The sequence below is a fragment of the Mobula hypostoma genome, chromosome 28 (assembly GCF_963921235.1).
Source record: "Mobula hypostoma chromosome 28, sMobHyp1.1, whole genome shotgun sequence".
Lineage (NCBI taxonomy): Eukaryota > Metazoa > Chordata > Chondrichthyes > Myliobatiformes > Myliobatidae > Mobula > Mobula hypostoma.
Window position 1 is genome coordinate 17,787,948 of NC_086124.1, and position 12,192 is coordinate 17,800,139.

Below are 12,192 nucleotides of genomic sequence, written 5' to 3' on the forward strand. Positions count from 1 at the left end.
GATGGTGTCAAGTTGTGACTTGCCTGGGGAACCTCTGTGTGCTCTGGATGGGTAGAACTCTATCACGTTGGCCACTGGAGGAGTCTTTGCTGTTCTCGGGAGTGGCAGTTATCTAGCAACTGGGATGCGGATTTGCTTCCTTTTCAATCCGCAATATGTTCGGCGCCCTGGGATGTTTATAATGCACAAGACCGCATGTACTGGTTACGGAAGCTCACTATATAAATCCAGATCCGACCCAGGCATCAGGCTGCACAAACAGTATAGCGTTTGTGCGGAATGATCAGGTAAGAGCGGAGAAGAGCAACTTGAAGAGACCTCTTTATTAAGTACACCTGTTCACCTACTCGTCAATGAGACTATCTAACTATCAAGTTAAGTGGCAGCAACTCAATGCAAAAGAGAATGCAGAGGTGGTGAAGATTTTGAGTTGTGGCTCAGACCTAACAACAGAATGGGGAAGTAATGTGACCTAACTGACTATTATCGTAGAATGATTGTTCGTGCCAGACCGGATGGTATGAGTATCACAGAATCTGCTGATTCCCTAGGTCTATTGAGTTCACAGAGAATGGTGCGAAAGACACAAAGGAAGAAAATAACGCCAGTAAACGAAAATTCTGTGAACGAATACGCCGTGTTCATGAGAGAGGCAATAAAACCATAAGACATAGGAACAGAATTGGACCACTCAGCCCATCACGTCTGCTCTGCCATCCATTATTACCGATCCCGGATGTCATAAAACTACCTTCTCGCCATATCCTTTGATGTCCTGATCGATCAGTAAACGATCAGCTTCCTCCTTAAATATATACGCACGGACCTGGCCTCCACTGCAGTCTGCGGTAGAGTATTCCACAGAATAACTACTGGTAGTCCATCTGGTCCAGGTAACTTATCCACCTTAAGACATATGAGATTGCATAGCACTTTTTCCTTTGTAATAGCGATATCATTTCCTGATCCGTTGACTCCTCATTTCACTTAATTTCCTTTTCGCCGTGTTCTACGGGGCTCCTTCATTAGGGCACCTGATCCTCATCCGAAACGGCTTACATCTACTCGGTGCTGGACCGTCACGCCGGAGCCTGTGCGGCAATGCACGTTCCGGGGCCGCCGAGAATGGACTCCTCAGCCAGTGAGGCAATGCATGATCCGGGCCGCCGAGAATGGTGGATTCTAAGTGGCTTCGGTGCCTGGGGTTGCTTCGGGAATTCTGTCTCTTCGTGTTCAGCTAAGTGATTGCCGGCCGTTTGCCGCTTCATGTGCTACTCAGTGTCAAGATACGAATTGTCTGTCGTTGTTTGGTTTTGTCGTCTCGTATCCAGCTGAGTATTGCAGGCCGTTTGCCGCTACTCCGAGACAAGATACTAATTGTCTGTCTTTGCTTGATTTTGTCGTCCTGTGTCCAAGTTCGTGTCCAGGCTCCATGACCAAGTCAAGTCCGAATCCAGGCTCCGTGTCCGAGTCCGAGTCCAAGTTTAGGTTCCGCATCCGTGTCCAAGTCCAAGTCCGAGTTCCGCGTCAGAGTCCAAGTCCAAGTTCTGTGTCCGGGTCCAAGTCTATGTCCCACGTCCAAGCCCAAGTCCAGGTTCCGCGTCTGAGTCCAAGTCCAGGTTCCTCGTATGAGCCCAAGTCCAGGTTCCCCGTCCGAGTCCAAGTCCAGGTTGCGGGTCCTAGTCCATGCTCCGTGATCAAGTCCACGTTCCTCCGGTTTGTTGTCCATCGTTTACATCCAGGTAAGCATCTAATCCTCGCTCTACGGCCTTCCTGGCAACTATTTATAAAATAAACTTCTGTTAATGTTACCTCCGTGTCTGTGTCCTGCACTTGGGTCCGCTCCCGAACACCCCATTGTAACAAGCAATGGCACTTAACCCTGCTCCATGACGCTCAAGGACATCTGGCACACTGCCAGTGTCTTCCACAGTGAAGACACATGCCAAGTACCTGTTAAGTTCATCTGCCATGCCTTTGCCCCCCATTACTACCTCACCAGCATCATTTTCCAATGGTCCAAAATCATCCCTCACCTCCCTTTACTCTTTATATAACTGAAAAAAATATCTGCTATCTTGCTTTATATTATTGGCTAGTTTGCCACATATTCCATCTTTACCCTTTTTATAGCTTTTTAAATTGTCTGTTGTTGGAATTTAAAAACTTCCCAATTATCCAACTTCGCACTCACTTTTGCTACCTTTGATGCTCTTTCCTTGGACTTTCTGCAGTCCTTAACTCTTCTTGTCAGCCGCGGTCGTCTATCTCTGTAATTTGAGAACAACTTCTCTGGGATATATCTATCCTGCACCTTGTGAACAATTCCCAGAAACTTCAGCCATGTTTACTCTGCCGTCATGCTCATCACCATTCTCCTCCAATCCAGCTGGGCAAGCTCCTCTCTCATGCCTCTGTAATTTCCTTTGTTCCATTGCGATACAGAGATTTATACCCTCCCTCTCAAATTGCAGTATGAATTCAATCCTCCGAAGGATTCCTTTTCAATAAGCCCCCGAATAAGACGTGGGTTATTACACAACACCGAATCTGAGATTCCCTTTCCTCCAGTAGGTCCAAGCACAAGCTGCTTTAAAAAGCCATCTCGTAAGCATTCAACTAATTCCATCTCTTGCGATCCAACACCAATCTGCTTTTCCGAATGTCCTTGCATAATGAAATCACGTATTACAATTATGTGTTTACCCTTATTATATGCCTCTTTCATCTCCCATTGCCATCTCAGCCCCACATCTTGGCTACTATTTGGAAGCCTATTTATGAAACTCATGTTTTTTATCCAACGCACATAAAAGTTGCTGGTGAACGCAGTAGGCCAGGCAGCATCTCTAGGAGAGGTACAGTCGAGGTTTCGGCCCGAGACCCTTCGTCAGTCCTGAGATCAGAGATGTTGCATGGCCTGCTGCGTTCATCAGCAACTTTTATGTGTGTTGCTTGAAATTCCAGCATCTGCAGATTTCATCGTGTTTATGCTTTTACCCTTGCTGTTTCTTCAATCCAGCCGCAAAGATTCAATATTCTCTGACCACATGTCACCTCTTCCTGAAGATGTAATTTCATCTCTTACCAGCAGAGCCACACCACCGCCTGTACTTTCCTACCTGTCCTTTCGATACAAAGTATATCCTTTGATGTTGAGCTCTTAATGATGGCCTTCTTTTAGCCACGATTTTGTGATTCCCACAACGTCATACTGACCAATCATTAATTGCACCAAAAGTTCGTCCACCTCAGTCGGAATGCTACGCGCATTTAAATACAGTGCCTTCAGTCCTGCATTCTTTGCCCTTCTGAATTTTGCCTCTGTTGTAAAACTTAAATTTTGCTTTGTCTACATTTGTACAGAATAATTGTCTTTCCTTCCTTTCATTCATATTACGTCCATTATCTACTTGTAAACCTGTTGACTCATCCTTGCTCTATTATACTTCTTTCGACCCCACTGCCATATTATTTTAAACCACTCCAACAGATCTTGTAAACGTGCCCGCAAGAATATTGATTCCCCTGGTATTCAGGTGCAACCTGTCCCTTTTGTACAGGTACCGTCTGTTCCAGAAGAGGTCCCAATTCTCCAGAAATCCGAATCCCTGCCCGCTGCTCCATTTCTTCAGCCGCACATTTATCTGCCACCTCATTACATTCCTGTCTTCACAGTGGCATGGCACAGGCAGCAATCCCGAGATTACTACCCTTGAGGTCCTGCTTCTCAGCTTCCTTCCGAACTTCCTGTATTCGTTTTTCAGAACCTCCTCGCTTCTCTACCTATGTCATTGGTACCAATGTGCACCACGTCTTCTGGCTGATCACCATCCCTTTTCAGTATATTGTGGAGGGGTTCAGAAACATCGCGGACCCTGACACGGGGGAGGAAAACTACCATCTGTGTTGCCTTTTCGCGTTCACAGAATCGCCTATGAGCACCCTCGACTATAAAGTCCCTTAAGACTGCTGCTATCCTCTTCAGTTCCCTACCATTGAACTCTTGGGCCAGACTCAGTGCCAGAAGCACAGCCGCTGTTGCTACCCCCAGGTAGGTCGTTCCTTCAACGCAACAGTATGTTGTACTTATTTTTGAGGGGGATGGCCACAGGGGTGCTCTCCACTATCTGTCGTTCTCCCTTGCATCTCTTTACAGTCACCTATTTATCTGACTCCTCTAGCCTTGGGGTCCTTGCAGCTCCTGTCAATCACAGCTCCACTTTTTCTTACAGATCGAAGGTCATTCAGCTGCAGCTCTACTTTCCTAAAACGGTCTCTAAGATGTCGCAGCCCAATGCACCTGCTGAAGATATGGCCATCGGGGAGGCTGGCAGTCTCCTGGAAATTCCGCATTTGACACCCAGAGCAGAACACTGGCTCTGTGGAATACCCCCTATACGCTCAAGATTTAAGATGGAAATAAGGAATGAACTCAGCTTTCATTCGCCTTTTCTCTCCGAAGCCCAGTCGAGCAAAAGCCTTACTACTCTGCCTCAGACTACTCCGACGAGGTCAGGTGAGAATGACCAAACAGGTTCAAGTAACAGGAATGTAAATAACCACGTGTTACAAGTGTGGAGTGCAGAAGAACATCTCCGAAACATGACACGTCGAACCTTGAAGAGGATGGGCTGCAACAGCAGAAGGTCAGGAACCTGCACTCGCCCAGTTCAGTAGGTACAGGTGGTACCGAATTAAGTGGCCACAGAACATCGGTTTAGGCTGAGAAGGGTACTCGGAGCCTTCTTTTGGACGCAGATGGTCATGTGCATGCGCACTGAGGGGAGATAGGAAACGGTTAAGGTTTGTACAATAGTAGCTTTTATGAATCACTCCCGCAGATAACTAAAGGGACGGGGCGTGAGAGTGATATGGGCCGAAGAGCGGAAATTGGATGTACTTGGGTTGGCATGGACACATTCTGCTGAAGTGTTCGTGCTGGGACTTACTCGATAACTACATAGAATAAGTTACTGTTGAAGTATTTGACGTGCAGTTCACCTCATCCATACATCGATGTAGTACAAACAAATAAAAACAGTAACAGGATACCGAATATCATGTCACACTTACGGTGCAGACAGAGAGACAAAGTACAAAGCCATGATGAGATAAGTTTCTGAAGTCAGTTCATGTAATTGTACAAGCATTCCGTTGAGCAAGCGAATAAAAGAGAGAAAGAAAATGTCCTTAAGCCTGATGTTACGTGCTTTCAGGCCTTTTTCTAATCTTCTATCTGATCTTTCATTTTAATAATTCAGTAAGAAGTGTGGAGGGAGCCAGTGGAGGGGAGGTTGGTTTCCATGCAGTGCCGACTGGTGTTCACATTTCTTTGCAATTTCTTGCGATGTGGGGCTGAACAGTTTATACCAAACGTAGTCTATCTAGATGGGAAGCTTGCTATGATTCATTAATGAATATTGGCAAGGATGACCGGCGATACGCTGAATTCTCTCGTTCTCCAGACGAAATAGAGGGACAGCTACGATATATTGAAACATAACGTATACATGGTTGGACACAGATAAACTATTCATGCTGCTCACACCAAGGAACTGGAAACTCTCAACCAAATTCCAACTCCGCAGCATTGATGTAAGCGGGACTTCTAATAGTAAGAAACTAAGAACTATACGATTTAATACGTGACTAAGCAATTGGAGAAGGAGTAGGACATAAGAATTTTGGATCATTGGGCTCTCATCCCTGGAAGATGGGATCTGTACAAAAGGGCCGCTTTGCACCTGAACTGGAGGGGTAAGCTGGGGATACTTCAATGCCAAGGAGTATCGTAGAAAAGGGGGATGAGCCCAGGGCAACACCTGGAGTCATGACGTTGTAGCCATTAGTAAGACTTGGTTGCAGGAAGGGCAGGACTGGTAGATCAGTATTCCGGCGTTCGGTTGTTTTAAGCGTGATAGAGTTGGAGTGATTAAAAGGGGAGGCGGGAGGCGTGGCATTACTAGTCAGGGAAAATGTCACGACAGTGCTCCATCAGGGCAGACTGGAGAACTCGATAGAGAGGAACTGAGAAATGAAAAAAGGTATATCCACGTTAGCAGGGCTATGTTATAGACCATCCAACAGCCCGACAAAATTAGAGGAAAAAATTGTTAAGAGATCGCAGAGTTTTGCGAGCAACATCAGGTTATTATGGTATCACACACAAAATTCTGCAGGAACTCAGCAGGCCAGGCAGCATCAATGGAAAAAAAAGTACATTCGACGTTTCAGGCTGAAACCCTTTGGCAGGACTGAGAAAAAAAAAAGCTGAGGAGTGATTTGACAGGTGGGTGGGGGGGGGGTGAGGAGGGGAGAGAGGAACCCCAGGTGATAGATGAAATTTGGAGGGGGAGAGATGAAGTAAAGAGTTGGCAAGTTGATTGTTAAAAGAGACAGCAGGAGATGGAAGAAAGGAAAAAGGTGGGGTGGAAGGACCACCAGAGAGAGGCGATGGGCGGGCAAGGAGATGAGGTGAGGGATGGAAAAGAGGATGGGAAAAAGTGACGGGGGGGTGGTGGGATGCATTATTAGAAGTTTGAGAATTGATGTTCATGCCATCAGGTTGACAGCGCAGCTGACAAAAGATTGTGCAGGGGAACACTTTGCATCCAGTGACGACAATGCCAATAATATAAAAGTGAATATGCTAAATGATCGGTCTGGTTCCCTGGCTGAGATGAAAGGTCAATTTTGATGGTATCAGAAGGATATGGGAAGTGTTGATTGGGACACGCTGCTTTCCGGCAAAGGTGTACTTCCAAAGTGGGAGGTATTCAAAAACCAAATTGTGATAGTACAAACGTTGTATGTGCCTGCCAGAAGAAAAGGTAAAGATAACCAGTGTAGGGAACCTTGGATTTCAAGGGGTACTGAGGCCATATTTAAGAGAATAAAATAGGTGCATAGCAGGTATTAGCAAGCAGGTGTAAATGAAATGCTTATGGAGCACTGGCAATGTAAGAAATCAGGAAAGCTAAAAGAAGGCATGGAAGTTGTTCTGGCTAAAGAGGTAAAGTAGATAAGTTAAGAGCAAAATGACTGTAAAGGGGAAAATGAATCCTCTGGAATACCAGAATGGCAATCCATTTGTGGAGCCAAAATAGATGGTGGAGTTGGTAAATAACTTCATTGCATCTGTATTTACTCAGCTGAAGAACACGGAGTCTACAGAGGTGAGGCATAGAGGCATCAACTTCATGGATCCTGGACAGATTACAGACGAAGGGGTGTTTGCCACTCTGAGGCAAACCAGGGTGGATAAATCCTCAGGTCCTGACAAGATGTTTCCTCATTCCCTACAGGAGGCAAGTGTAGAAATTGCCGCACCCTAGCCGAGATATTTAAGTAACCTTAGCGACAGGGGAGGTTTCAGCGGAATGGAGGATAGCCAATGTTGCTCTGCCGTTTGAAAAAGGCTCTAAAGATAAAAGAAGAAATTATAGGCTCTTGACTTTGACATCAGTTGTGGGAAAGTTATTTAAAGGTATTCCAAGGTACGAGGTGTACAAGTATGTGGATAAACATGGACTGTTTAAGGATAGTCAGCATGGCTTCAAGTGTAGTAGGTCATGTCTAACCAATCATATATAATTTTTGGAGAAGCTACCAGGAACGTGGACGGTTGCAGGGCAGTGGATGTTGTCTATATGAACTTCAGTAAGCGATTTGTCAATGGTCCAGATGGGAGGCTGGTCAAGAATGTTCTGTCGCTAGGCATTCAGGATGAGGTAGTAAATTGGAATAGACAGTGATTTTGCGGGAGAAGTTAGATGTCAGAGAATGGTTGTAGAGGGATACCTCTCAGAATGGATAAAGGCAGGGAGCAGGGACAAGAAGGCAGACTTGGGCTAGGAAAAGCGGGACCAGGGCTAGAAACCATGGACTAGGAGACAAGGCTTCGACTCCGAGCCCGATACTGGACAAGGACCCAGAACCTGGATCTTGCCTCGGGCTCGGACCCCGGAACCAGGCAAGGACATGACATGGCTTCAGGACAGGATGTGGCTGGGGTCTAGAGGCCTGAGCTTGGAGACAGGCTGGAGTCTTTGCACTTGGGGCTTGAAGCTGGTGCCTTGCGTCTTGAGCTTGGCTGCAGGCTGGGGACTTCAGGCTTGTGTTCTTGGAGCTTGGCTTGGGATCTTCGAAGCTTGGGTTCTTGGGGCAACTCCTAGGAGGGACGCGGATCTCCTGGGCAAGTCGCGGAACTCCACCCCACGCAGACAAGGGCAGGGACGGACGGACCCAACCGCAGGGTAACGGCAAACGGCCTGCTTACCCAACGGAGGCACGAACAGGAAAGGAGCTCAATCCGGGGTGGCTCTGAGTCCCGGGGCAGCAAGCAACCTTGGGTGGCTACAGAAACGGCCAAATGCAAACCGCGATGACTGCTCCGACGAGTGGCAACAAGGCTGCATGAAGCGGAGGTCCTCCAACCAGGCCCAGAGATCACAAATGGTTTCACTAGCCTTCCATCAGCAGGTTGCTCCAAGGGGGACTGACGAGACAAAACAGCAGCTCACACTAGTCCCCAAGGCCACTTATATTCCAAGCCCCAAGATAGGAATCAGGTGCCTACGATTAACTCAATCAAACGAGGGACAGCTGGACGACCCGGAGTCTTGAGTCCACGGACTGTACCATGTATCGGAATGCGGACTGTACGCACCAGACCATGACAGAGGAACCGTCTTCACGCAGAGGGTCATGAAGATGCGGAATGAACTACGAGCATAAGCAGTGCATTTGAGATCGATTTCAACGTTTAAGAGACGTTTGGACAGATACATAGATGATAGGAGTATGGGGGGCTATGGTGCCGGTGCAGATCGATGGCAATGGGCAGATTAAATGGTTTCGGCATGGACCAGAGAGGCTTGACCCCGTTTCTGTGCTGTAATTCTTTATGACTCTCAGAGCACGGCCCTCCTTTGATACCAGCAGTTTAACAAATTAAGTGTCTTTTGGTACAAAATGTCCAATTCTATCTTAATACCGACATCAGATCAGTGCCGTCTTTGATAATTTGTGCAAAACTAAATGCCGATATTAGCTAGTCCCATTTTCCCGCGTTTGGCATATATCCCTTATCCCTTCTACCTATTTACTCAAAGGAATGCTTTTCAAATATTTAAATTTTCCCTTCTCCATTTCCATGTGACTCTCGGTTCCATATACCTACCGCCATCAGCGTAAAAACATACCTTATCACCATTTCCCCCACCCCCCTGCTCACCCTAATCTACACCCTCTGGTTTCATACTCTGGTACCTGGCGAAAAGAAAACTGTGATCGTCCGTCTTATGTACTACCCCGATTATTTTATCTGTTTCAATTAACTTTAGCCGCCAACCTTCCAGGGGAAAAATAATATCGTATTCAGCCTCTCATAGAGCATAGAGTAGTATAATATAGGAACAAAGCCTCTGGCCAGCGAATTTTTGCCGAACTAATTATTAATTATGTTTGCACATAGCTCATATTCTTCCATTGTTTGCACATTAGATTAGATTATGAGGACTCTCAGTCCTCTTTTATTGACATTTAGTAATGCATGAATTAAGAAATGATACAATTTGTTCCTCCAGAATGATATCACAGAAACACAAGACAAACCAAGACTAAAAAAATGGTAAAAACCAGATAATTATAAAATATAGTTACAACAGTGCAAAACATACCGTAATTTGATAGAAGAACAGACCATAAGTACGGTAAAAAAAATCTCAAAGTCTCTCGAAAGTCCCATCATCTCACGCAGACGGTAGTAGGAAGAAAAACTCTCTTCCTGCCATGAGCTTCCAGCGCCGCAAGCTTGCCGATGCAGCACCCTGAAAGCTCCCAACCACAGCCGACTCTTGAGTCCGTCCGAAAACTTCGAGCCTCTGATCAGCCCTCCGACACCAAGCACCAAGCACCATCTCTGCCGAGCGCCTCGACCCCGGCCCCGGCCCCGGCAGCAGGCAATAGGCAAAGCCGAGGATTTGGGGCCTTCCCCACCGGAGATTCTCAATCGCACAGTAGCAGCGGCAACGAAGCGGGCATTTCAGAAGTTTCTCCAGATGTTCCTCCCTGCTTCTCACGGCTGTCCCCATCAAATCAAGATTGTGCACGGCATCCGACTTCACAAATACGATATCATTTCCGAGCGGCCGTGCGCGCTGCGTCGCGTCGCCATCTTCCACCACCTCCCACATTCGTGTGCGTATATTTCAGATACGGTTCGATAGATTTTTACATAGTAGGGGTATTAAGGGTTATGGGGAAAAGGCAGGTAGATAGAGCTGAGTTTACGGACAGATCAACCATAATCTTATTAAATGGCGGGGCAGGCTTGATGGTTCGGATGGCCTACTCCTGCTCCTATTTCTTATGTTCTTATTTTTATTACATATAAGAGCCTCTGAAATGCCTTGGTCATATCTGTCTACACCAGCACCACATTAGTGTAATACAGGCACCCACCTCTCTGTGTAAAAACAATTCCCCCGCGCACCTCCATTGCACTTTTCTCTACTCTCATCTTAAATGCATGCTCTCTGGTATTAGAGATCTGTGATCAGTGCTGTCAGGACAGAGTGGGAGAGTGTCGGTGAGGGAAGATAATAACTTATGATCTTATGATCTACCCAGAGGCTCCATTGGCCCAAGGTAAACAATGCGAGCTTGTACAACTTCTCATAGTGCATAACCTCTACTCCAGGCAGCATCCATAGCTATACCATTCTTATAGCGAGATGACCAGAATATGTTCCAAACTGCAGCCTAATCGGAGTTAATATGCTGTAATATAACTTTCGAACACATAAACCAAATGCCTTGATTAATGAAGGCAATCATGTGCTGCAACTTCTTTACTCCCCAAAACATCTCTCCTTGACCCTCTACAGTTGCAGAAAGTGGTGGAACTAGGGGCACGAGCAGCATTTACGGTGTGTCTGGCGGAGCAGCTGAATCGCCCTCGGATAGGAAACTATCATAATGTCCAGGGGCTGTGCGGCAAGCCATAGAGCGTTGGGTTCCGAAGTTTCTAAAGCACCTGCAGTAGTGAATTGCTATATTATCTAGAATGGTTAAGCCCTTGTGCTTTCCATATAATCTTGTCAAGTTTATTTTGACTCGCATGGATTTTGAGCGTACTGTGATTATTTAAAGCGGACTCCCGATTACCCCTTATGGCTGGGTTCTTGAGTTGAGAATGATTCATCTCGAGGTGTCGCTCGTTTGAGCGACCGAAGTTCTATTGGAATTGTTTTGTATGAACTCCTGATTCTGTCTCGATATGCTAGTCTGTCGTTCCTCCGCACCTGGTTTTAGTCTTTGTTAGCGCACACCATAAGAGAAGCACCCTCACATCAATGGACAAAGCGAAAATTCAGCAGCGTTTTGACATCGGTCGGCTGGAGCCAAGTGTGCTTTCTATTGTTGGCGCTTATCCCAAGGCTACGTTCGGAGATTTAGACGTTACGGTTCGACTTTCTCGACTTCTCGTTCCGAGGTACTTGAGTTATCGATCACGGTTTCTCTCTAGGTTGACAAGGTTTGCTGGGTATGCCATGGATTACAATGTTTCCGATTTATATGCATTGTTTCTGAGTTTACGGGCTCGGCTTCGAGAGCATCAGGACTGTCTCAAGTTACCTTCTCCATCTCAGGTTCCCCAGCCCTCTCTTGGCCGTCAGGTGTCGGCCTTAAGGACAGAGGGACTGTCATGAGCTCTGCCTGCCTTTGGGCTGAGCTGTAGGTCGTTAAGCTCGGAGGTTTCTAGAGTACGCGTATTTGTTATTCGTTGTTTTATGTGGAGTTGTTAAGCCGTTGTGCTTTCTGTTTAATCTTGTTTATTTTGACTGGCACGGGTTATGAAGCTACTATTATTATTTAAGGTGCATTTCCGATTAGCGCTTGACACGGGGTCCTTTTGTTTTGAAAATAATTCGACTCGCGGTGTCGCCCTATCGAGGGACCGACCTTTTGTTGAAAATCCTATATATAAAATCTTGTTTCTGTCTCTCCAGGTGCCGTTGCTCCGCACCTGTGTTCATTTGTTACCAGCGCTCTCCGTGACAGAATATAGGGGTTCCATCACTGGTAAAGTTTTGCTAAACGGCTCTTCTATTCACCTTTTCAGATCGTCCATTGAAACCAGATCTCCTCGCATCTAAACCAGACAAACCGTTGCGTGACTGACTA

General features: G+C 46.4%; 1 protein-coding gene across 19 annotated transcripts in view; it reads left to right on the forward strand.

The window, feature by feature from the left end:
* The window catches only part of LOC134338836 (uncharacterized), a 132,517-nt gene that overhangs the window by 93,165 nt on the left and 27,160 nt on the right, over positions 1-12,192 (forward strand). For 14 of the 19 annotated variants that reach the window (XM_063034960.1, XM_063034963.1, XM_063034968.1 and 11 more), the window contains one exon: positions 4,236-5,205. The exons of 1 other annotated variant lie outside the window; for it this stretch is intronic. In XM_063034960.1, the coding sequence (XP_062891030.1) occupies positions 4,236-4,360 (125 nt within the window). In that variant the 3' untranslated portion in view covers positions 4,361-5,205. 4 more of the 19 variants (XR_010016295.1, XR_010016296.1, XR_010016297.1 and 1 more) reach the window with 4 other exon arrangements.